Genomic DNA, 26430 nt, shown 5'->3' on the forward strand with positions numbered 1-26430 from the left:
TCGTTTGATGCATTTTTATAAATGGTTATAAGTAGGGCTGTTCACTTGGTTTACTGCTTCTAGATGACAACTGCCAGCTACAATCAACTTGGAGAGAACAGGAGGGCAGGGCTGGCAGCAGCCACAGGATGCATCATAGCAGCTAGTGATGGTTGTGCATTAGGAAAGCTGCCATCGTTCTTCCTTCTCATCTCTCTAAAACACGTCAAGGGCACTAATTAACAGGGTACCCAAGGCACACAAAGGCTACGAAGAAAGATGTCCCCAGTGCCCTGTTAAGGCCCAATCCCAAGATGACTACTGAAGCTTTAGGAGCCTGCTGAACTCTCCCAGTCACGAGTCTCCGAAACTGATATTCAGAAAGAATTCAAAGATCACAAGAGCTGCAGAGCTGAGAAAAGCAGAAAGGAAATAAAGTGACCTACTTTATATTCTGCTATCACATGTTGAAAGAGACAGGATCGTAAAATGCCAGAAGAGGCACACGTAAAGGAATCCTTTCAAATGTGTGCACTGTCAGCAGCGTGACGGCACACAGCCCCCTCCAGAAGAAACAAGGGCAGGGAATAACTCAATTCAAATACTGTTCCAGATCAACAATTTAATACCCAGAGAGAAGGGAACACACAGGAGGAGCTATAGAGAGTAAGAGAAGCCTGCAATCTGAAATGCCACTTGTCATTACCCTACCAGGCATTAAAACCTCTGCCAGGAAGCGGCACTTAGCATCAGAATGATCTGATCGCCTTTTCCTAGAGCAAGTGACAGAGGAGAGGTGTGATCTTAAGTATTTTGTAGATACTTCTGCAGCATCTGTTCCTAAACATCTTCCTGACTTGGTATCAAGAGGCAGAGCAGAAGAATCTGCAGCCACCTGTGAGCACCTGGGTACCACTATGTAAGATGGTCTAGTGGAGGGTGTCCCTACCCACGGCAGGGGGGGGTTAGAACTAAATGATCTTTGAGGTCCCTTCCAACCCAAACCTTTCTATGATTCTAAGATTACTGGAGATAGGGTTAACGCTCCAGAGTCTGCATTCACCTTTTAAACCACAACCTTGTTGAGAGCTGGAAAATAAGGCCTTTTTTTGTGAGAGTACAGGCACGTGATTTTTCTTCCATTTTTTTTAAAGGGGAATGCTATCAAATAAAATCCTCTCACTCCCCAGATTTGACTTCTGAAATTTTTGCATCTTTTGGTCTTTAAACAAAGATCAGGATCAAACCAACTGCCCATTTTTCTTTAAGCATTTTAACCTCAGCTTTTCCAAACTCACCACAGAAAAAGCTCTCCCTGACATATGTAAGCTGAGGTCACACCAAGTTATGATCTCATGTACAAAAAGCATGGCAGCTTCAATCCAGGTCTCCCAGACAGCTGCCTCCATCTTCAAACTATGCTTTGCTCAAGTGAAGGGTTTCTGGGTGAAGATGAGGGACCAGGCTATGTCTCCAGCTAACAACGGACCTGAGACAGGACCACAGGTTTCTGGTTCAACTAACCAACTGACTGATGAACGACTGGGACAGGAGTGGTCAGCGGTCCCAGTACAGCGACTGACTTCTTTATGCCAAGACATTTACTACGACATTAACTGCCCAGCCCTAGCATCACTAAGTCCTAGTTCTGAAACATTAACATATTAAAAAAATGACAGATGCACTTTAGGACTCAAGCAGTCCTGGAATATTATCCCTCTGGGCACTACTGAGGGTGGAAAGCTCAGCAAGAACTGGATGATGTGGGAAACTGTCATCAGCTGGAGAAATTAAGCGCAGATCATGTTAATATTCTCCCCAGCAAAAAGCATGCCATGCTCAGGTGTCTGCAAAGAAGGCTGAAATGAGGCATTACAGTAGCTTTCTTTTTATTCTTCTGAGAAGGGGAGTTTAGCCCAGCAACAAACCTAAGTTTCCTTTCTGTGCCTACAAAGCGAATTGTAGGTGGTACTGTAATTAAATAGGTCCATCACTTAAAATAGAAAAGCACATCTTTATAGCTGAGGTGAGAACTAAGAGTCTGTAGTGAGATGCTTCCATCAAGTCCTTGGTTTTCAGGAGCGCTAACGACAGGGTAGAAAATTCCCAGCAAAGCAGCCTGGATGCAAAAACCAACAGTCAGTCAGGAAGTTTAAGTTCCAGGATGACTACCTTGGCTCCCTCACAAGTGCACGTTTCTGTTTCTATCAGCTGGAAGATTTCTCCTGCCCTAGTGTTTCAAGATGTTCAATAAAAAGAGCGCTTCTTGCAAACAAAACACAGCCTTAAAATGTCTATACTGTAGCTCACAGCTACCTTTTTTAAGAAATGAAAGGGACAAAAAAAAAACCAAAACCCTGCAGATACTGTCACGTGAAGCTCCATCTAGATCCACGCTCCGTGTTACATCCTGTTACATAAAATCACTGATAAACCTTAGGGTGACAGTAACAGCTAACATTTCATGCAAGTTGGACAGATGCCTGACTCCAGCAAACCACCAACATGACACAGCTGAGCAAAGACTAATATCTAGGTTTGGGGAGGAGTATATGTATTTCTAGTGCAGAAAAGGACTGGAAAGGGAGACTCAGTCACTAGCCAGCTGGGTGCACTCTGCCTTCAAACATTTGGAAGAACTGCTGGCAGAATGAGAGACATCTCAGGGTGGGCTCTGTGTGACCTCTATATTCACATATGGATTGATTCGTTTTGGGTTCGGAACATTAATTTTTACAGAATTAGGAGAAGGATGCAAAGGACAATGCAATGCCTAAGTGAAAAGACCAGTGTCTTACTTGCGGGAAGAAAAAATTATTTGCTTCACAGATGTTGCTGAAGAAATACAACCAGAGGGGAGTTGATAGCCGTGCCCAGAGAAACAAATTCTCACAGTATCACCACGATCCTATTCTTTCAAAAACAAATCCAGTCTGCTGAATTACAACTGCTGAGAAGAATTCACTTGGGAAACCAAGATGGGTTTTGTGCACAAATAAGCTGTAAGCGCAGTATTTCATTAGTGGGGTTCTGCACACAGTAAGACTTAGTGGCAAAGTTTCCAACTAGGAGGCTAAGGCATATGGCAGGGGCTACTGGAAACAATGCCTGTTCCCCAAATGTTAAGGATGTATCGGAAGATTTTTCCATGCTTATTCTCTACTGCCAGAGGTCATCCTAACTAACCTGTGTTTTCATGGAAGAGAAAAGCTTCTAGTTTAGTTTGATGCAACTGTGACACAGCACTTAACATTGATGTAAGTGATGGTTGCTGGATCACATCAGCTTATTTCAGAAACACTAGGTACTTTCAGACAATAGTCCAGGCCAATTTATCAGCTTATTGTCTGAGAGGCTGGAATATACTTTTCCTGTTGGCAGTTCTTGCTGTGAAGCAGTTAATGATGGAGAACATAAATCCACGGTTTGGAAAAAGTGAGAGAGGAACTCCTACAAACAGGTGCTTGGGTGAAAGCAAACCCAGGGCTATGAATTAATATCCTTCCACAGGCCTACACTCATGCAGCACGTGCTGGCAGCAATACTTTGCTCCCCAGGAGCTTATTTGTGCCCTAACTGAGCCATGGGGGAATCCAAGCGCCCTCTAAGGCAGTGGAATCGATTTATAGCCCCTGGCACTTGGCTGATGCAGAACCACCTTCCCCAATTCCATCTCTCTGGACATCACATCCATCCCCCCTGCTTGCTGTCTTTGAATGACACATCTTAGCTCCCTGAGCAACCCCACTGCCTGCCTCAAATCACCCATGAAGACTGGAAGAGTGACATGCATCAGGGATGCCGCCTTCTCCTCTATTAAAAGGTTTGCCTTTGAGCTCCCTACTGCGGACAAGAAATTTGAACTTACTGTCTTAACATCCAAATACCAAGTGTTAGAGAGCCAAAAAAACCAAATCTTCCAGCTGAGTGGAGCTCTGTTCAGGTGCGGCACCTTTTGGCTCAGTAGCATATACCCTCCTGCTCTGGGAGGCGTGGAGACTGCAAAGCTCAATTTGCTTCCCACTTTGAAATCAGAGCAATGACCCAATTTGTCACTTTTGGGAAACAGCTGCAGCTCCAGCTAGAGGATCCAGAGGAGGAAGGCAGAAAAACATCATCTGTTACAGCAGGATACTACCAGAGAGAAGGAAGAGTAGCAGTCTCTAAAGGCAGGAGTTTTATCCTAAAGAAGCCCCACAATGAGCATGGCGGGCAGCCACTGCAAAGCCTGTCCCCTTTTGCAAGAGAAGAATTTGACTCCAGGAAGGGTTACTCGCAGCTACCTCACTGTCTGTAACAGGCACCGCAGGCTATAGCCTGCCTGCTTTTAGGACTCCCAAGCAGAGAGATGACTGAGCGTAAGGAAGCTTAGGGTGGTGCTCAGGACTACAGCAACAAAGTGTAGTGCTATAAATCCAGGTTTACAGAGGACAATGAAAGAAGTTTGCACGGTATCTATATGCATTATGCACCTGGCAACAGCCAGCGTCTATTGTTCCTGTTTCACAAGGGATTAAAAAACCTTCTCAATCTGAAGTTTTACAAAATGCAAATTGAATTGTGCGCTCACACAAGCCAGCCGTTGACAGCTCCTCCTTTAATCATAGATGTGCAAAGTTGTAATTTAATCTTTATAAATGCAGACTGTTTTGATCGTTCTGTTGCAATCCTCTGCGGAGCTTTCCCTGCCCTATACAGGCGCTTAGCAGTGACGGCAATCCGTTACATCGCCTTCCGCTTCCACAGCAGCCTTCCCCAGCAGATCGCACAGCACTTCAAACGCTGCCTGGCTCCCCAAGGGCTCCACACTGGCTGCCCTCTCAGTCAGGAGGACACAGGGCTCAAGGTTTGCTCGAGGCAGCACAGTGAAAGCTAGGAAGGAGTTCAGACCCCAGCCTGCAGCCCCTTCCTCTAGCTAACTAACCCTAGAAAAGGGGCTGTGGATAAGTATCACGTATAAAACAAATCTACCAGGCATCTGGGAAGCGTTTTATGAAACACATTCACCAGGAGTGCAGGACAAGCACTAGAACTACAGCAACATCAGCCTGTCTCCACAGTGTGGGCTGGGAGCTTATTACACAGTTAAATCTATGGCTCTTGCTCAGCACGGTCCCAGTTGTGATTCAGGCTGGGCTCGTAACTCACATCCACGAGTGCTGCCTCTGTAGCCCCAGCACAAAAACTTACCTACCTCCAGGAGACTTTACCCTGCTGCAGCCAGCAGCGAGTAGCAGCTCTGGAAGGCAGCTCTTCCAAAACAGGTCCCCAACATTCAGTGCTCACCTACACTACAGCAGTTTTCAGGCCCTTATCAGTCCCTGCGGTACTAGTGACAGCCAGGCCAGGATATGAAAACAGCTGTGAGAATTGAAGGCGAGCCTTGCTTTGAAGTTTAATGGACTTATTTTGTTACCGGTTTGTAGTTTGAGGCAGTTCCTAATTTGCCCAAGAGGACAGCTGACAGAAGTGGTAGGAAGCAAGACAAGGGGTGGAAAGACTCCTCTGCTCCGAGAGCAGTCAAGGCAATGCAGGGTCACGCTGCCTCCGAGAGGCACTGAGCAGCTCACTGCTGCTACCCATAACAGCAGGATGCCGGGGCATCTTTGTGTCGAGCCTGGAAGAAGGGAATCAAAGGGTTTCTCCCATTTCTTATTGGGATTTCTGGGACTGAATTAGGAATAGGGTTACATCTCTCAAGCAGTAGGTGTTTTTAAAAACAAAGCCCTTCTTTTGTCCCTCTAACAGCCTACCACGTGTTGTCCATCCCCCTCTCCAATGACGCACTGTTTATTGCAAGCTGCATGTTAATAAAAGGCACTACACAGCACAAAGTCACTGCTCCAAAGCTCACCTCCAGCTTCAAATCTCCTTGCAGCAAAGCTGATCAGTCCTTGAAGCCTCTTCAGACCCATTCAGTCTGGAACATTGCATAAAGCAGTCTGAGGCATTAGTAAATTGCAGGGATATTTTTCTAGTAAACAAAAAAAAAACCAAAACAAAACAAGAGAAAGATATCTAAAGCAGAAAACCCCACATCAGCTAGGCAAACTGGCCATTTTCCAACTCCAGAAGACTTTTTATATAGACCCTTTTAAATCTGGATTCCAATTTCACCTAGTGCAGCTCAGCTTTTTCTATTTAAACAATAAAATCTGTTTCAAGCCATTAATCATAAGTAGGTGTCTGTAATGAGACCATGAAACCCAATATCCCTGCCTCATTTGCAAAGGTGTGATGACTTCAAATTAGGGCTTTGCCCTGGTGACCCCTTAGCTGGAGTTTCACATTCCTACTACTGTGTGCAACATAGCACTAGCAAACTTAATACTTTCTGCCCTAAAGCTCACTGCATTTCTGAAGTGAAGTAGCATTATGCCAAAACCATTTAAAAGTATTTCTGGAGCCCTCACAACACGTTATATTAATGTAAGAGATTAGGGGATTTATTGTAGTAGTACCTAGCACTGATGGTACTCGGCATTTTAAAAATATCAAACGCGCACATGCCAGCAAGCTTTTAACTCCTAACGCCACTGCCAGCAGTGCCAAAGAACAAGGTGGTGTGTATCTGCCAGTGGTTTTGCTGCTAGTTATGGAAACCAGAACAAGCTGAATAAACCATGACATCAGTGGCTCAGAGTTAGAAAACTTTAGGGCATCTAAAACCAACTGCATCCTTTTGCGATTTTCTGTGCAAGTCAGTGGTGGAGGATCCCTGAGCTGCACTTTGGATTAGTCCCTGGAAGCCCCATCAGGTAACAAAAGGCCACGTGGATTGTGGGGGGTGGAGAGGAGCACTCAACATGTGGAATATGACCTCAAGGAAAGCAAAATGGCTTTTTGAGATTGCCTGACCAAACTGGATCACAGTTACCTGAGTTATAAAGGTATTACAATGTGGAACAACCCAAGTATTACACTCATTTGTCACAATTTCAAAAGTGATACAGTTGTCCTATTTTTCCATTGCAATCTGTTCTGGCTCCCAGCACTCTCCATCTCCAGTTACCAGACTAATACACACAGTACAGGTGTTCACAACAGTCCTTCACACTGAACTTTACGCTACCTCCAAACCAGAGGTCCCTAGTGTTCCTGCTGTGGCTGGGAAGAAAGAGAAGCTTCTATTAGAAAAAGCACATCGATGTTCCTGACTAGCAAGCATCATTAGCCCTACGTGTCTGCCATCTCAATTTTAAGACCCTTAGAGAGGAAATCACAGAGAGAACAAGTGCCAAAGAGAAAATGAGACCTTAGTGAGCAATTTTGCTAACTGGCTGTCCTGGTTTCAGCAGGGATAGAGTTAATTTTCTCCCTAGCAGCAGGTATAATGCTGCATTTTGGATTTAGGATGACAATAATGTTGATAACACACTGATGTTTTTAGTTGTTGCCAAGCAGTCAAGGACTTTTCAGCTTCTCATACTGCCCTGCCAATGAGAAGGCAGGGAGCACCCAAGAAGCTGGGAGGGGACACAGCCAGGGCAGCTGACTCCAAATGGCCACAGGGATATTCCATACCATATGCGGTCATGCTCCATACATAACAGGGTGTGTGTGTGCGTGCATGCGCGTAACTAGCTGAGCATTGGCTTTGGGTGATGAGAAATTTTGCTGTTCATCACTTGTTTTGTATATTCTTTTATCATCATCATTATCTTCCTTTTCTGTCCTATTAAACTGTCTTTATCTCAACCTACACGTTTTACTTTTTTTCTTTTTCCTTTTTGATTCTCTCCCCCATCCCGCTGGGGGATGTGTGAGCAACAGGCTGTGTGGTTGTTTTAGCTGCCAGCCGGGTTAAACCACAACACTGGCACAAGACTTGCTTGGGATGTGAGGCAGCGCAAGACGTTCCTGCTCAGAGGAGATTTCACCAAAAGTACTGGGTTCCTCTCTCTTTAGCCTCTCTAGAATAATTATGCTACATCACCATCAGGCAGAGAGCTGCGTTCCTACAAACAGCTGCTCTTTCACACCCAGAAAAGGCAGATGAGATCCCATCCAGATCACTCATGCCCTGTGTTTTCAGTCTCTCTCTTCGTCTGTGTTTGCCCTTCTGGAACAACTCTTGTGTTGCTGTTTTCTCACTGCCTTGACCCTGTTCTCTGCAACTGCTTCTGCTAGAAAACATGTTGTGAGCTTCTCAAATCAGATACAGCACAGAGAAAGTCTACTGCCTCCAGCGTGTTAAGTACAACGCAGTCCGGTCATCTGGAAAGCAAAGATAAGTCCATGAATTCATTTCACGGAAGGCTATTTTGCCCTTTGACTTCAGAAGGAACCCAAACATCTTTGAAGACATGGGAATAATCACTTGCATGGAAGAGCTAAAACTACATTGGCAGTCAACGGCCAACCCTATCTTTTTGACTGTGCAGCATCTTTCAATTCCTTGAAGGACATGCAGGCAGGAACCAAACATGTTGAGCGGGAGAAAACCACAAAACCACAAATTCACACTGAAGTCAGGTTTAACAAATTAGCAAGTGAGGGAAGATGCCAATAACTGGCCAAGATATTTCCTGTTTCATGATAAGGAACTACAGCAAGGTCAAAATAGCTAACGACTAGGAAGGATTATGAGTTTGCTTTGGCAAGTACACTCTTTGCAGGATGGCACTGGCAAGCATCACGTGGTGCTGACAGACTGAGGTGGCTCATCGTCAAATCCCTGGCATTTGCCTGCCCTTGGGAATCTCCCACTCTTTCCTCAAGAGAATATGGAAAGAAAAAGGTCTCTTCCCAGTATTTCTGATCTGAATACTGGATAAACCCCACAACAGTCAGCAAAACAGTACCATTAAGTCTTGCGAATATACCTGCCTAGAGCACAGATCTGTATATTCAAACTATGGTTCCTGGAGATCCTTAGGGCTGAAGATGTACAGTGCTATTAACAGTCTATCCTTAAAACAATCCCATGTCCATCATTTTCAAGGGCCTACAAATCCCCTCAGCATGTAATAATGTTAACATTAATGCTAATAAATAAAAAAGGAGAAAGCAGTGAAATGACAGACTGAGAATGGTAATAAATGGACATTAGTGATTAATAAGGTAATAAAGCCTTCAATAGGATTAGAAAAAAGAAAAAGAGCAAAATCTCTTTCAGCTGATTACTTAGCTACTTTTAAGGATATTAAAAATAAAAAAAAAAAAAAAAAAAATCTAAGACATGAACAGGGTGCCAGAACAGTCAGGGAGCAGCATAGCAAGTTTGACACAGGCTGAAGTAGAGTCTGCAAGCTGCGTAGGTTCAAGTGAATTGAAGCCACTCAGTGCAGCTGGAAATTCCCCTTCACATAGAGCTATGTCAAAGCCATGCCTGCCTGATTAATACGAGATTCTGAGATACCACAGAGGAATATGAGCAGCCATATGAGAATCTGGCCAAAGGCAAGTATCTGTGAAAGAAAGCTTCATTAAAAGAAAAGTTTGATCTAAAAATTGTAAAATTAAATGTTTCCAGTAAAGAACTACGTCTCCTGAAACTATTGAAATAACTCAAAAGACAGAATGACCAGTCCCAAACATAGTATCTGTGTGTGGATACGCAAGTTAAATGTCAGCATTGAATATTTCAATGTGGTATACTTCAAAAAACAGGGCTAGAAAGGGAGATGGACTTTCTGTAGAAAATATTTATGGAGAGAAGAGAGAAGGGGAATTAAGTGAACACACACGTAAAAAGAAAAGGTATAGCTGGAAGGAGAAAAAAAAAAAAAAAGAGACACTGCAGCAGCCAAAAGGCAAGTCTGACCCCCCAGCCCATGCTGAACAGCTAACACAGAATGAAAAAAACAAATTCTGTTACCTCACAAAAGCCAGGCCCTGGCCTTGATGTTGACCATCTACCATTACGTCTCATGGGCTTACACATGGGACAGCTACTGATGGAGGGGAAACCACACAGACCTGAGCTCACTGACTAATTGAAAGGGGAGGCAAGAAGTCTCCATCTCTCTCCTCCTCGTGCAGTAAATTGCAGAGCACTGACTAAACATCCTCACTGCGACCACACAGTCCCTCCCCACAGCAACATCTCCGTTATTTCTCTGCAGTTCACTAGGGCCTATTATTGCTTTGCTTTGTTTGATGTTCTCCCTATGTTGAGGGAAAGCATGGGGGCAGAAAAGAAAAAACAAGAGAAATCTGTCTTTCAACTTCCTAATCATCTTCCTCAAAATGCTCCATGCATCAGTACTGATTTTATTATCTGCCTGCTGCTAGAGATTTTATTTAAAGAATAACACACAAGGAAGAAAGGATTTAACCTGACCTCCCTGAACTGCTGGGGGGATGAATACTACACAGAGCTGACAGTGAAAAGCTTGGTTCCTTTCTCAGAATACCATAAGCACTATGCAAAATTCCCCTCTATCCCAGCCCCCAGTTTTAAATTGGGCTATCAAAGGCTTTTCTTTTTTAGAGGCCTGGGTTGATGCAATCCGTGTATCATCAATGAATGAGCATTGATAACGTGAACTATTGCAAAGCATAGCTGTGGGTACAGTGACTCTCAGAGGCAGAACAATACAGAAAAATTGAGTAAATTAAAACCAGTGTTCTTCTAGCCAGCTATATCAAGACAAGAATAAAAAGCAGTAGAGTTCACATTTTTTTCCCCACTGCACCAGTACAGCACTCAATCTGAGACTTTGGGGTGTTACATATTACAGACTAAGCAGGATAATAAATGAAAAAGGTTAGTGAGAAGCATGGAAGGGTATCATCAAGTAATGAGCAAAAATATCATGGACAGAAAGAGAAATGAATTGCAAAGCAAGATACAGTCAGGACCCTTTAAACAGGCACAAGCATGGGATCCCATCCAATGGAAGGAGCACTCCAAGGTGACTCAAATGAGATGTGTCCTAGACTGCATACAGAATTTCTTCTCCGGAAGGTCCAGAGCAGCTGTATCTGGGATGATCCCCCCAGCTCGCATGGCAGCTCTGTATTTTGTCCACCACAGGCTCCTGCAGAGTCATTTACCTTTCCAAGAGTGATTAACACATAATCCCAATATTTTATTTTGGGAAACAGGCCATCTCTTCCCTTCCTGAGACCACACACAGTAGTCCATTTTCAAAAAAAACACATTTATGCACTTATGCAATACAAGCAGGACACAAAGAGAGCAAACCTAACCCTATCACCCTCTTTATTAAAAACCTTCTCTTTTCAAAATCTAAACCAACCGAATTCAATTACCCTAGAAAATTTCTACAAACTGTTGTCTGAGTTCTAATTCCCCAACACCACAGAAAATAAAGCTATGCCCAACAGTTCTCCAGTAATTAAATTCACTGCCAAAAACTTCCTGCCCCATTCTAAATACCAGCATCCTCACAATCCCCAACCACACCTGCTGACAATGCTGCGTATTTTCATCATTCGTACCCATCCTTCCGTATTTGCTGGACCAAGAGGTCTGCATGCGATGGTAAAGTTGTCTAAAGCCAGCCTTGTTTCTCTTCCCCTCATCCACAACTGAACAAGGAACACAAAAGTCCTGCCTCCACCCCTCATATTGCTGCAACATCGTCAGTCCCTCTGAGCACAAGGTACTACCAAACACCTACATTCCAGAAGTCAACATGTAAAAAGGTCATCGCACGCTTGGCTTACCTGATCCTCGGAGAGCTGCGATATGTGATTCACTGCAGCGTAAGACTCTATCTTCGGGTTGAAGTGATTGATGATGGCTCTGAAACAAAGGAGGGAAATCTTCAGAGGTCTCAGGAACAGCTTAGGGACGCGGCAGAAATTCCCTGCCAACCTGAGTCAGTGCACATGGAGCCACAGTTCTGCAAGAAGTGGTTCCTCCCTCACCGCATGGTATTGCTTGCTCTGCCAAAGGCACACTCCCTGCTGAGAGGCCAATGCAGATCCTGTCACAGGCTCACTGGAAATTGCAAGCACAGGCACTGCCCTACGCGTGGGTGCATTTGTCCCAGCAGATACAGGGCTGCGCTCGCTGCCTTGCTGGGAACAGGCTGCAAATCACTCAGTGTTCCAGTAGAGAGACAGCGAATCTGGCCATCACTGCCTCATCCTGCTGAGGAATCGCATCTCCTCATCCCTTCCAAAATCGTTATTGCCTGACATTTTGCTCTGTAGAACTTTGTTGCCTGATGCGTTGAAGCTGATGGTTTATTGCTTTGGATCTCCACTATGCTTAAAATGTTGTAGTTGGCTCTTACTTGTAGTCATCCATCACTGCAGCCATTACTGGGACTTCTTCCCATAATGACTTGAGTCCTCAGCCCCAATTTAGATCATTAGAGATAACTTATGCCAGTGTCCCAAACATGGCAGCAGAAACACTGATCAATCCTACTTTTCTGCCTCATTTCTCTCACTGCCTGCACCAACATATTCCCCTTCCCTTCTAGGTGGATCTAGAGGCAAGTATGAGAAACCTAAAATTGAAAGTAAAATAATACTTAGGGAAAAAAAAATTAAATCAAACTGCAGCTGGAATATTTCCTCAGCCTCTCCTCTGGTCAGGTGCAGCTGAGAAGACAAATGGCAAGACAGTAAAGTCTCCCCAGGCTAGGGTTTGCAACTGGTCTAGTTGGGATCTTACTCATGAGACCCACTGCTGAGGTAAACACTCATGATGGGAACAGCCCATGTCAGTGCTCAGCACAGATGTGTGCTGACAGTGCCCAGAGAACACTTGCTTGGCCAAGTCACACTGCAGCAGCAGTCAGGGCTTTCACTCTCATATTCATCAGCATGAAAATTCACTCCAGCTCCCTCCGCTGCACTAACAGGTTCCCTCCTCCCCACACCTCCCTCTGCAGAAGAGCATTCTGCTACTTTCTCCAGACCTCATCACAGCTAAGAGCTGGTGCCTGAGCCCAGGAATAAGTGATATTCAGTGGTGCCAATCAGAGCTGGGGGAAAGAAAACCCACCTGGAAGCAACCTTACTTCTTTAAATACACAGCTAAAGAGTAAGAGTGTGGAGGGGGTGGGGAATGGGAGAAGAGTTTAAAAAAAAAAAACCCAACAAAAAACAACCTCCCGAACAATCTGCAGATTCACTGCAACAATCCTTGCCACACACCTCATCGACACACCAGACACAGTCCACGTGCAGGGGCAGTCACCCCAGTGGCTGCTCCTACAGCATCCGTACCTACGTAGCACAGGAGGACTTCTGCAGTCTTGCCAGCCTTGATAGTTACATCAGTAAAGGGAATTCAGCAGGGCCCCTGCCAGCCAGGCTTCCCATAACCTTCCTCCCTCCGGAGGAGGGCAAGCAGGCAGGTAGACATGCCCAGACTCTACCCATTTCAACCCGACCAGAGAAGCAGCTCCTCGTGAGTCGCAATCACGCTCTCCATTACCCAGCCTCTCGAACACCGTGGTTTTCAAGTTGGATGTTTCATGCCTGGCTGGAGTCATATTTACACTCCTACAGGACACACTACAAGCTATTGAAAGAAAAGGGAACATAGACTTACAACAACTTAACTTCTGGCTTGACAGAAGGTTTGGCAGCTCAGAGGGGTTCAGTGCACTCACATGGTTCCAACATTTACCAGGGAACAGATTTAGCATTCATTTGTATCCACTGCTGTGAAGCACTTCAACATGGGCCGCCTGCTCACAAGTCCCTGCTCGGATCTGAGCTAGTGGAGCGGCACCTGCAATCACAGCTGGGATTCACCCAGGGAAAGCAAAGCCAGCAACCAGCTGCCACGGCAGTAAGAATCAACAGACATTAAGAAGAGAAAGAATTCAAGTCTCCTTCCTCATTTCCCTAAAGGCAAATAGACAACTCCTCAGCAACTACAGAAAGAAGCTCAGCCATTTAAGAGAGCTCTTTCACTATGAAGAATTCCTTCCCAACCTCATTTTCTGCAGTGCTGTTTTCCTGAACCTGCAGGCAGCCTGGGAAAGAGCAGCATGAAGAGCTTGGATTCAGTCCTGACACTCTGCAGCCAGGTTTTTACTGCCCAGCATATGCTACCAAGGCCAGGCTCTGCATGTGGTACAGCTCCTCCTCACACATCTGCTACAAGAAATTCCATCGCTACCCAACCCAAGCTCCTGTGCAACAGCAGCACCTTTCTGCATAAGCCACTCTGCCATTCTTCCATCTCTCAAAATCCATCTTGTCCCTGGGGCATACTTTTAGGCAACTGGCCTCCTGAGCTACTAAGTAACAGCTGGAATTTCACTTTACAAAGCTGCCACTCCACAGGCATTTGTTCCTGGATACAACAGGGGACCGGAGCTTTCAAGCACAGTCTCCCCCTTATGGACAACAGAACAGCAGCTTTGCCATCATAAGTTCACACACCAGCATGTAACAGCTGAGCCTTGGCAACGCTTTATTTTTACACTGTGATTGTCTTGATTATTGGGATATTGGCCAGTACTTTTGGGGAGGGGGAAGGGAGCAGTTAAAGCGCTTGGAAAAAAAATTTGTGATGTGCTGTGCTCTACTGAGATCTTCATATCGATCATGTGAAAAAAAAACCCACCAAAAAACCACAATTCCGAAAAGAAAAACCTTGTGTTTGATATTCATGAAGCACTAGCATCTTCAACACATTTGTAAAGCAAGGAAATGGTAAAGTGTCAACTGAAAGACAAAACACTGCAGTTCCCCAAGTAGCCTTTGATAGTGTGTACACTTACATGTTGCCACACCGCCAAGTCCCTCAGTGGGGCTGGCTGCCATTTGTCATACAAATTTCAGCTCTCCAGGGGCTGAAAGATGTCTGGGGAGATGTCATTTTAGCACCACTGCCTCCTCTGACAGATCCACAGTCCAGCAGTCAACTGGCAAGAGAGGAGACTGTCACTGGATGAGGGAAGGATGCTCAACAGGCAGAAGGTGAATCAGTGGTTCAGGAATTAAAAAACTGCCTCCCAGTGGCTTGTCTTGAGGTTAATGCTTAGTGCTCTAAGGCAGACCACAAGCAATCTCTGTATTCTTTAGTCCTTGATCTCCCAGTGAGAGTCATTTACACACCAGCTATGCCAGTGCTCTCAGAAAAACACACATCTCCCATCACTTCTTCATGCAACTCTTCAGAGAGCAAGCTACCTAGACTCCACGATGCCAGAAGCCATGTGGAGACACAGATGAATGAATCTGTATTTTCCTCAGAATAAACAACCTAGGACGCTTGCATTTATGTATTTATGCATTTATTGCATATTTATTGCATTTCTTTCTTTCTTTGGGAAGAAGGGAATGATTGTAGGAAAAATATAAAACGGTCCACCCAAATTTAGGAACCTAAGTGCCAATGAATGATTTATTTATACAGGTTGTATTAAGCATGTTATTAGACAGTAAAAGCAGGTCCCACTGTAACAGGTATTGTACAAATACAGAGTGGTGGAAAGCCTCTGTCCCAGAGAGCTAATGATCTCCAATGCAAGAGAACAGGGAAAGCTCAGAAGTGTGTTGGCAACAGAAAATAACAGTGCTGTTACTGAGTGTCATGAAGTCATCAGAGATAAACCAACTATAAAAAAACACAGAAAAAGAATACTGAAGGAAGAAGTACAGAGACAGGAGAAAGGAGACAGAAGGGCAGATAGGATCAAGAAAAACAGAGGTGAAAAGACTGCAGGACAGAAATGATCAGAGCAACACCAACTGATCCCAGAGCAGTCCGTCTTCTGCAAACTGGAGAGCTATGACTGGTGGAAAGTTTCTACTTTGGCTGTTCTTGAGGTTGCCACAACCAGCCAGTTCTGAAGTGACTGTTACTAGCCCTTTCTCCCTCAAAAACACATGGGCTGGAAGTGGGAGAATCTTCATGTGGGCCCTGCTAGGTTTTTTTTTCCCCCAAGACGGGGACACCCTACTGCAGCTCTCACCTTGAGCTAAGGTGAGAGAAGATATACCTCCAGGTGAGCTGCATTCCCCCCCCTCGCTGTCTTCAGTGCAACAGGGCTTGCTTCTGCCATGGCTGCAGTAGCTCCCCAACCAGTAAGTAACATTTAAAAATTTGTTTCGATAAAGTCTTCAAAAACTGCCTAGAATTACTCCTTGATAAACAGAAACAGCCAGTGCTGCCCTTCAGAGAAGCTCAGAGTAAAACAACTTCTTAAGATGCAGAGTCTGCTGACAGCAAAGGGCTCCTGTGAAAACCAAAATGACATGCATGGAAAGAAAAGATTTAATTGATTCCTCAATTTAATTTGCAACTATGTGAGAAGCGAAACCCACCAGCAACCCTAAGCAACCGGTCCCTTAATTCCTAGCATCTTCGAGCCCATGTGCACCCACCGTGGCAAGGAACACCACCCTGCCTGCCTTAACCTCACAACAATCTGGTCTGGGTCCAATGTGCAGGGAAAGCAAAATCACCATGCTCAGGCAAGCAGCACTTCTTCAGCACGTTTTCTCTGACCTCCAAACTCTCCCCACCAAGTTATTGCAGATGAGCTGTCTAATACCCACTCCTGCTTGACAGCAGCTACGTTTCCAGAGTCCCATAAGACAACACTGTCCTCTTGTCCTGAGCACTGAAATTAGGCACTCTGGAGGTGCTGAAAGTAGGCTAAGGGAAGAACAGAAAGGTTGCAAAGCTTATTATAGAGATAGGAATGCTGAGCCATCATTCGCTGCATGAACCTGGTCTTTGCACCTACTTTACAGGTCCAGTATGCAGTGCCTGGCATAAAACATTCTTGCGGATACCCAAACATTTCTTGTACAATAGAAGCACCACCACAAGCTCATTCTTCCTACATCTTGTTACAGTGGAACAGAGAAGCAGCAACACTTGGCGGGGATTTACCCCTTCACAGGAAATCAAGGGTGACTTTATACCCACTATACACATTCATCTTCTCAATGGAATGCCCACGCTAGCGCAGTGCTCTGGGCAGCAGTGAGCACGTGTATCTCTTCATCAAGTAAAGCCGAATGCACAGCAAAGGCAGCCAGTTTACTCTCCCTCTGCAACAAAAACCGAGTATCTGAGATGGACAAATACTCCAGCATGCACTAAGCTTGTAGTACCATGATGAAGGCTAGGAACAGGCAGAAGCAGGAAAGGGCATACTTGTCTTCTATCACACTCCACTTTATAAAGCTGCTTTAGTACAAAAGGGAGACCTGAGATACACTGGTTATTGTTCAGGAACAGGAATCACTAACTGACCAATTTCTGATTTGCTATAGCAGTTCCCCCTCCCATGCCTTAGCTTGTCCCTTTATAAAACAGGAATAAGAACAATCATCTCCACAGTGTTTTAAACCAATAAAGTGAAAAGAGTTCAGAGTGTTTTAATAAGGAAACTGCTCAAGCACAAGCCAGCAAGTAAATTACACATAATACAGAGATCAAAATGAACACAAACCACCTATTCTCCATTCATGCCATCACAATCACGGTTGCTGGAGACCTGTGCAAAACTCCCACCCACAAGCCAGTGTTCCTGCAGCAAGCTGTGTCTCAGCAAGCTGCTGTTTGGGGCAAAGATCCTGCTGGCATTGCTCTCTTCCATGCTCCCAATACTCAAGACAGTAAAACCCCATCTGTTCAGTGCCTGCAACAATTAGATTGAGTTACTCTCTATGTACGGCCCCACCTGGCAGGAGGTGAGAAGGTTTAGATTATTTTAACACATGTCCACAAGGCATTGCTATAAAGTACACATACCTGCCATACCTAAGCTGTGTGCATCAATTAAAAAGCAAGCAAACCCCCTGGAATGGTGTACTAAATTCTTCCTTCTACTGTGGTTTAGCTCTAGTCTGTTAAATTTCTTCTGCTCCTACACTTTCATGATTACTGACATTAAGCTGAAAGTCCACAACTCACAGGGGGAGGCATCTTCCAGACACAATAATAAACTGCAGGGGAGAATCCAAGACAAAAGGATATTTTAGTCAAAAGCACTCGCTTCACAGCTCACCGAAAACATCCGAGTCAGCACTGCTGTAATTTTACAGAAGACATAAGCCTGCTATACATGTTCAATTCTGCCATAGTGAAACCTATTGATTGTGATGACAAACTCCACAGCAGAGAGAGATACATGGTCAATTTATTTAATAAGGAGGGGACAAAAGAGTGCACATGCACCAACTGAGCTTCTGGCAATTCTTGGCGTTATTTTACCAAGCCCCATTCTGCAAGGGCAGAAGCAGAGGATGCACTTTCTGACACACCATGCAGCTCCGCAGTGCATCTTTCCACTTCGCTGTTTGCTGGATACTGACCTGATATCATCAGGGCTTGCAGGATATGCTGATTTTCTCTTCTTACAGTTCATGTCTGTACATTTAAGCCAAGAAAACCAAATACCTCCAACATAAACAGCTTCTATTTGACTTCTTAACTAAGGAAGTCCTCATGGGTGACCAGTTAACTTTTGGGACAGTTGCACAACCTCACTGGAGACTACAACTCAGGGAATTTAGCCACTTGCAGATTTTCTTGCAGCCAGTACCTCACTGGAAACTAGTCTAGATGCATTTCTGTTCCCTTTTCTCAGTGAGTATGCATCAAATTTCTTAAGTATACATAACCAATGACACTGCTAGTTTAACCGATATGAATGACAAAGTAGAAAATACTGCCTAGACATTGGGAGTGAAAATACCTATTGAAGCACAGGGCACCAGCCCGATCTGTGTTCCCGCTCTTCTGCCGATCTGCCATTGACTGGTCTACAACAAAGCTACGACTTGATAAGGAATAAATTTTTCAAGACATCAAATGACACTTTTTATGGCACATTTCATTGCTCTGAAACACCTGGCTACTGGTGGTGAGAGTATGGTGAGAGTTTACTTTTACCAAAGTAAAAGCATTAAAAAGCCAACCCTCCGTTACACCTCAGTTCCAAAGAGCAGCAGTTAACTAATATCTGCTCACCTCTAACTACAAACAGAATTGGTGCTATTTGACAGAATACAGAATTGTCACAGATATAAAACCTGCCTGCTGGGCTTGGGCAGCTGGGCATTAAAAACTCCAACTCATTCTAGCATGTTCAACATGTGAGAGCTAACCACGATACGCCAGCAACGTGGGATTTTAAGTATAACGTCTCTGCTTCCATAGCTGTGTTACCAATTTTGAAGTTTCAACCAACTTCTAAAACGAGAAGCCCTCCTAAGAAGGTTCCTTAAATATATGCTTTTAGAAGGTGCCTACTGCCCTGGGGCCACGGTCCTGCCTCAGTATCTGCACACACCCATAATGAACAACATTAATATGGAAGTGTCTTTTTCAGAGTCTAAACAACCTTTTCTGCAGCACATGTTCCCCAGTCCTCTTACCTCATATATATTCATTTGTCCAGAAAAAGTTCTTCAAATGTGCCAAACAAGCAGAAAATACAGTCCATGGACCAAACAGGCTGTGGTTCTTTTAGTATCTAAGCACCCTTTGATGCAAACAGCGTGATACTCTCTGGTAGCCAGGTGTTTTAGAGCAATGAAATGTGTCATAAAACACTGCCTCAACACCAAATACAGCCCTTCAGCTACAATTACTTTTAACTCCCTCATGTACAAGGCAACCTGTTCTCCAAAACAAGCAACAAGGTATGAAGAAACAACTAACCTAGAAGGTGAGGGGAAAAAAAACAACAACAAACCACACAACAAGGAGAGGGGGAAAAAAAGAAGAGGGAAAAAAAAAAAGAAAATAAGTATTTGACAGTGGTTTACCAGACAGGTTTGCAGAGCCACCCTCTCTGGTTAGAACCTGAAGTAAAGAACTTTTGGCAAATATTTATTCTCTGGAAGCACTATAAATGGGTCAGCATCTATCCATTGCTTCGTAATTCACATTATAGACTGCCATCCAAGCCTCCTGAGACACAAGACATTGCAGAACCTCAAACAGGATCAAAACCTGAAATATTTTATATTACTTTTATACCCATTAGTATCTTACTTAGTATTTTATCATAGGATGTTTAAGGAAAGCAGAAAGTCTGCTTTTGGATGCTGCATTTAGTGCAGAAAGCCATACGGACTGCACACACCAGCTTCCAAACATATCGAGCAAAGAGTGAAATTTAAAAAGTTTATAATCCATCCCACTGAGACCATTTAAAGCTCTCCGAGAAAGGCAATGAGTATGGCTGCTAGTCTAATTAACTTAGTGAACGCTTACCATCAACCCATGGTTGCAGGCTGTGGCAGCACGACAGAAACCTTTCTCTTTAGGTCACATAACACAACCTTATTCTACCGACTCACAGCAAAACCTGTGTCTGTGACAAAAGTCCCGGAGGGAAAGGAAGGCACTGAAGCATCGGGATTTCTCTGGATTGAGGGAGAAAGGGTTAGAACAATAGAATCTAGTCGTGAAGTAGCTGGGTATTAAATGACACTAAGAGAGAGGGGGGAACAAAGATTGCCTAAGCAAGAATCAACTACAGTCAAACCTAGTATGCAAAGGAAATGAAGTCGAGTCCCACAATGATATTTAATTAACTTAATTACACCAAGTGTCAGTTATGTCTGTACCTGCACAGCCATGTAAATCTGAACAGAGTTCACAACCTTAACCTTTCAGACACCACCAGCTACCATGCCAAATGAAACCCATTATTTGCAGTCCAGACCTCTGAAAATACAAGGTGCTGCAAACTTCATCAGACAGGTGCAAATAAGAATCATGTTTGCTGAGAAATGCCTGATGGAAGCAACTAAAGCAATCCCTTGCCTTCCAAAATCCAGGAGCAAGACTAAAGCATGGACGCCGATAACACCCCGCAACTACCCCAAGGGAATACTGTGTCCTCAGTAAGATGTCATCACACATCATTTGGGACAAGGTGAAGTTGGTTTGCAATGCCAAGGAAACTGTAGACCCAGACAGCATTACATCTGATTGAATGGTACTCGTTATGATATTTATTTCATGTCTGAAAGGCTGGAGGATCTGTAGTTAGTTAAGATTCTGTTTTCCTGAGACAGGGTGCTTGGTTTACGGACCAGTGGAGAGCTTCATCTCATCATAGATATCTAACTCCTTTGCCGTACATATTTCATGTGTACCCATCTTCTTTCCTACTTAATTCCCTTAACCAGACCTGCCTCCCTGAAAGCCAAGCTCCCTCCATTCCAGTATCTGCAGATTTCACAAAATATCTACTCTCTATCAAGATTGCTGCTCTCAATATCTAAGGGGGGGATGATCAGAAGCAAGTGAATTACTGGAGTTGAACAAGTTATCAGCTGAGTTACTGACAACAGGGGCGTATTAAATCCATTGTGACTGCAGAGCAAAATGTCATACTTTAAGCTAGCCTGTGCATGTACACTCATAGTTCATGGGATGACAGTGAGGACAAATGGAGAACTGGGGGTCAACACATCACAGCCCAACTGACAAGTGGCAACTTTTTAAATCACCTGCCTACACCAAGGGTTTTCAGAAATCATTTCAATGGTGTTGGGTTTTTTTTGTTTTTACTTTTATTTTGCGCACCCTTATCCTGCACCAAATTTCAGTCAGATGTTGACAAAATCCATTCAGCTGAACTGGCCATCGAAGGACAAATCTTTGGGGACAGACTTTCCCACGTCACACAGCGGAAAAGAAAATTATTTTCTTTTCAAACACCCACACTCCTCTCTCATCCACCATCATACCTGACACATAGACCTGTGCTCACCTCTCACTCAAAGCTTTGGGTTTGTAATTTATACCTACTTTTTTTTTTTCTATTCTGTTCTTTGTATGGGTGTTACTGAAGGCAAGGCCAGTGAAGTGCATTTTCTATTTCAAAAGTGAAGAATGGTTGTCCAATCTAAGAAATAGTGAAGCACCAAACATTTCAGTTAGTTACTGATGTTTTCCTACCAAGCAAGTCAAAGAAAAAGCCCACCTCCTACAGTGTTCTGTTACTGATATGTTTTTTATGCTTTAAAAGTTTTAAAGTGTTTTTCAAGGCTCTTACAAAAAAATAATGCAAAAAAAAAAGCGCCAATTTTTTTTAATCAGTTACATGTGATATAAAACAGGTGGCAGAGGATTTGCAAGCAGAAAGGAGTCCTGGACTCTTCTCTATGAAAAGAGAGCTAAAGGTTTGCCTCTGCTTTTTCCTTCCAATAGCTAATACACAGCTACACACTGGAGAGGTACTTCAGTTCTAACAGGACAATAACTTTGGACAGTTCAAGCTGGTTTCTTTGCGAAGCTCAAGTTGCACAATTCCTAAACCAGCACCCCCAATTAAATCTTCCAGACCTTGGGTCAAACTCTGAGTTGTGCAACCTAGACTGTGTTTTATCACCTCCCTTCCTTTTCTTTTTTAAACAAAAAGCATCCATGTATTCAGTTGTCACTGACAAGGTTTGTAGACACTCAGCAGATGGGGAAGACCACACAACTTCCCGAGTTCAGCAACCAAAACTGGGGCCACATTAAAAAATGTTACCCATAATCAAATGAAAATGCAGGAAAAAAACCCAAGCAAACCTGATGTAAAGAGCCAAATGTGCTCTTTGTATTTGCAAAATAACTAATACCAAAAAGGATGTCACTAAACTTGGTTACATTATTTCCTATAAACTCTGTGTGAATCAGAATTGCTCTAGTGAACACCAAAACATTATAAGTATTAAAAGGCTGTTGAAATCTTGAATTCTCATTTTACTATTACACTTGCACTGGCAAAAATGCAGTGCTGACTACTTCCTTGTATTAAGATATTTCATTTTTCCTCAGTTCCTTTTAGTTCTTCCATTCAAAGGCCAAAGGCAACACTTCAATTGTTTTAAACTGCCACTAAATTACTGTACATTTCTGTGAGGGATACTACAGATTCCCTCACATTTGAAGACAAAGAAAATTGTGTGGCTTTTATTACCTTGGCTAGCATTCATTCTGCGCATATGCATAATTACTTGCTATTGACAGGCACACTCTTAGCAGTTTCTGACAATTTAACCCAGATCAAACACCACTCTAACCAAACTGATACATCATTTATTGCCAAGTAAAACGCTGTAAAGATCTTGCTCCAAAAATACTAGTCAAAATTGCAGCAGAAAACCTGTTAGTGCAACATAAAGCAATCAGGCTGCTTACTGTTCACCTACCAAACCCTGTTTTCCCTTCACCCACACTGCACTTGCTTAAGTCATCATTTTCCTGACTATATTTAAAAAGCATTCGTTGCCACCAGTGCTGTGTAAGTTAGCTTGCATTGCAAAACTTCCTTGTCTGTTGCAAGACTCCTAAAGGAATTAAACCATATAAGTCATTAGAGAACTTTGATTATTATTTTAAATAACAGGTCAGATGATTACAGAACCCATTCAGTATCAAAGGGATTAATTGCTGCTTTAAGAAGTCAACACGTGCTAGCTGAGCAACACAGCAAAAGTGATATGGGCTGTGGCATTTGATGCTAATGAGCAACTACACTCACCAGTTTGAGAGAGCCAAGGCTTGGCAATGTGCTTATTATAAAAAAAAAAAAAAAAAAAAAAAAAAAAAAGAGAAAACTGCATAAATCTCTCTCCGAAAAAAACCCAAACCAAACAACAAACCAAAACCACGAAAAGCATAAAGGGAACAAGAAAGAAACCTGAATGCTATCTAAAGGGCAGATCTATATTTGGCTTCAGACAAGCCACATTGTGATACTCAAAAAGAAAGATGATCAAAATTAGAACCAAGTGAAGATCTCACTCTTGTAAAGGATATCAAAATTTAGAAATCTGCCTTTGATTTTAAATGAAATTGTATGAACTTTAATCTCTCCATTAGAATTTCATGTTTATCCTTAATTTGATGAAAAACTTTGGACAAAATTTAAGATTCCAGTCCAACTCTGACATACAAGATTGGGGTGAAAAATTGTGACAAATCAAATTTTCATACTGAAAGCATCCAACAATTAAAAAAAGTTGAGGTGAGGATATTTCAAAGTAAGAATTGACAAGTATTGTGAAGTGTTTTGATTTCACCCTTCCACTGGAAAATGGTTAAATCCAAGATATTTCCAAGCTATCTCTGAAATAAACCCACCGGCACCAGCACAGAGTATTTCGTTGCATGGCGCATGTATATATGCAGCAGATCACTAAGTGCTGAGGACTAATGGTTCACCTCCCCTCTACAGCAGGGCTCCGCTTGCCACGGAGCAGGAAGCTCAGCTCAAGATCTACGGATCTCTAAGCCTTCAGATGCTGCATCTCTGTATTCGGAGAAGAAGTACAACTAACTGTTCTGTACAAAAAAGTCACTGCCAGATAAACGTGGCCCCTGGCAGGCGGTTACAGGTGCTGACAGCAGGACAGAGTTTGGGGTGTATTATCCTTCCTAGGCTGGTACACCTGTTCATTGCTCAGCACATTCGCCATTCTGTCTTAATGGGAGCCAGTATACTTCCCCTGACCTTTACTTCCCACAGTTCTCAGAAAGCCTGAAAAATTAATATTCAGGCAACTTCTAAGGCTTTGTTCTGCATAGTGATGAACAGGGAGAGCCAAGAGAAACAACTGAACCTCTCCCTCAAAGGCAACTGGCACAGGAGAGCAGGAGTAAACAGAGTGCTTAACCTCTTGAATAGCAATGGCAAACCTGAGTGTCAACAAACCTTAATGACTTACTGCCCCAAAACACCTCTGCCATTATTCAACAGGCAGAATTAAGAGGCAAAGACCGACCTGTAGCCCCTATAGATTCTCTGCAGTTACATGTTGGAGCAGCCAATGAAAGCTCCAAACAGGCTGGGCTGTGCTTTTTTCGATCCTCCCTGAAGCCAGCTCTTCATGACCCAGTAATAGAGCTACATCAAGTATTGACTGCCTCTCCTGTTTCCTTAAATGGTTTTTAACATATCAATCATACCATCACTTTTAAGTGGTTTTAGCCATTTCAGGGAAACTGCAGTCAGACAGGTAGCTGCTAAAGGTCATGTTCTCTTCCAGCTCTAGCAGGAGTTCTGATTCACCACAGCCGGCTGGACTGGGACAGAGCTCGGCACAAGTTTCCTTTCTCCTGGTGGTGGGCATAATTAAGATTCAGTTCCTGCCCTACCTTTATATATAAACCGTTGCTACAGGAAATGCCAGTCGTGTTCAAATTGCAGGGTGCTCGCATGCATGGAGACTGAGGCCTCTTAAGAGTGCCGGGCTGCAGACCCTGCAGCTGATAAGCAGGACCTCTTGCGTCAAAGTATGTCTTGACATGCTGACCTAAAGACTCAAAACATCCTCAAGATCACAGTGTGTAAGAACACCAACACTACACTAAGACTTACTTACTCTGTATGTATGCACTTTTGAAAAAAGAGAGTCTTTGCTGAAACAAACAGCTTATTTAACCCTTCTCTGGGTTTGAGGCCAGTTCCCAGCAGGGATCTACTGCTCCCGTTGATTAATTCCATGACTAAACATGGAAGGCTGAGCAAAACTCATTCAGTAAAAACTTATTTTTTAAGTATGAAATAGACTTAAAAATAGACTCTCTGAAGCACTCTATCTTTCTTTTGCTATTACAACTTAGTATAAAACTCTTGCCATTTGGAAACACAATGGGCAAAATCCCTGCTTCCATATAAAAACTGAAACATGTATGGCTGGAAATATAAACGTGACATTTTTACCAAGGGGTGAAGCTAGTGAGTGATTTCTCCACACTTCCTTGCAGCACACCTCCTCTGCCCTGGCCTGTACTCACTGAGCATAGCCATCACGGTGACTGCAAACTGCAGAAAAACAAAAACCTTGCAACCCACTGACATCCTCTTGAATCTCGCCTCTGTCCTGTGGTCTTAAGAGCAACAACTCCTCAAAATAAGTCTCAGGACAGCCCTTCTATTTAATTGCTGCAGGGATAAATTTCAGTAGGTCTAAAGCTGATGTACTGGAAGAGAATTGTCTCAATGCAAAAATACAAGCCTGAGGCACAGGAATCCAGAGTGAATTTGTTAAGTTTTAAACGCAAAATGAGATCTTTGATCCAGTCTTTAACTGATTCATGAAACTACAGGTCAGTAGATCAGCTTATCTGAACTTCTGTGTACCACAGGCTGTCACATTTTTCAACATTATCCTGGCACTATGTAGTCTCATGCCAGTAGCTAACTAGAGCATCTTTCACATAGGTATCCTGTTCAGATATGAAGAAGGGAACAAAATCGATCCCTTCTGTCGTTTACAACAATGGTTAATTACCTATTAAAAAATGGGTACCTAATTTGCAGTTTCAATTTGGTTTCAGTGTCTAGTCTTACGTTCCTTTTCTGTTTTAGCATTTTGTCTTCTCAAAGATGCTTGAACACTCTAAAGAGCATACCTCAGGTTTTTAGAGCTCAAGATACTGAAATCTTGAAAGCATTTTTACTAGCCTCTCATAAGTGAGGCTTCTCTGTCCTTTCTCCAGTTTTTCAATACACTTTTTCCAACAGACACCAGACAAAATTGCAAAATATATATGATCATAAAATCACTTTCCCGCTCCTGCTAATATTT

The 26430-nt window shown here is 43.4% G+C and overlaps 1 protein-coding gene across 2 annotated transcripts in view; it reads right to left on the reverse strand.

The window, feature by feature from the left end:
* The window catches only part of ARMH3 (armadillo like helical domain containing 3), a 129441-nt gene that overhangs the window by 22857 nt on the left and 80154 nt on the right, over positions 1-26430 (reverse strand). For both annotated transcript variants that reach the window (XM_075758109.1, XM_075758110.1), the window contains exon 24: positions 11617-11695. In XM_075758109.1, coding sequence (XP_075614224.1) covers positions 11617-11695 — 79 coding nt within the window. The remainder of the gene's footprint in view (positions 1-11616; positions 11696-26430) is intronic.

This window comes from Balearica regulorum, chromosome 7 (genome assembly GCF_011004875.1).
Source record: "Balearica regulorum gibbericeps isolate bBalReg1 chromosome 7, bBalReg1.pri, whole genome shotgun sequence".
Taxonomy (NCBI): domain Eukaryota; kingdom Metazoa; phylum Chordata; class Aves; order Gruiformes; family Gruidae; genus Balearica; species Balearica regulorum.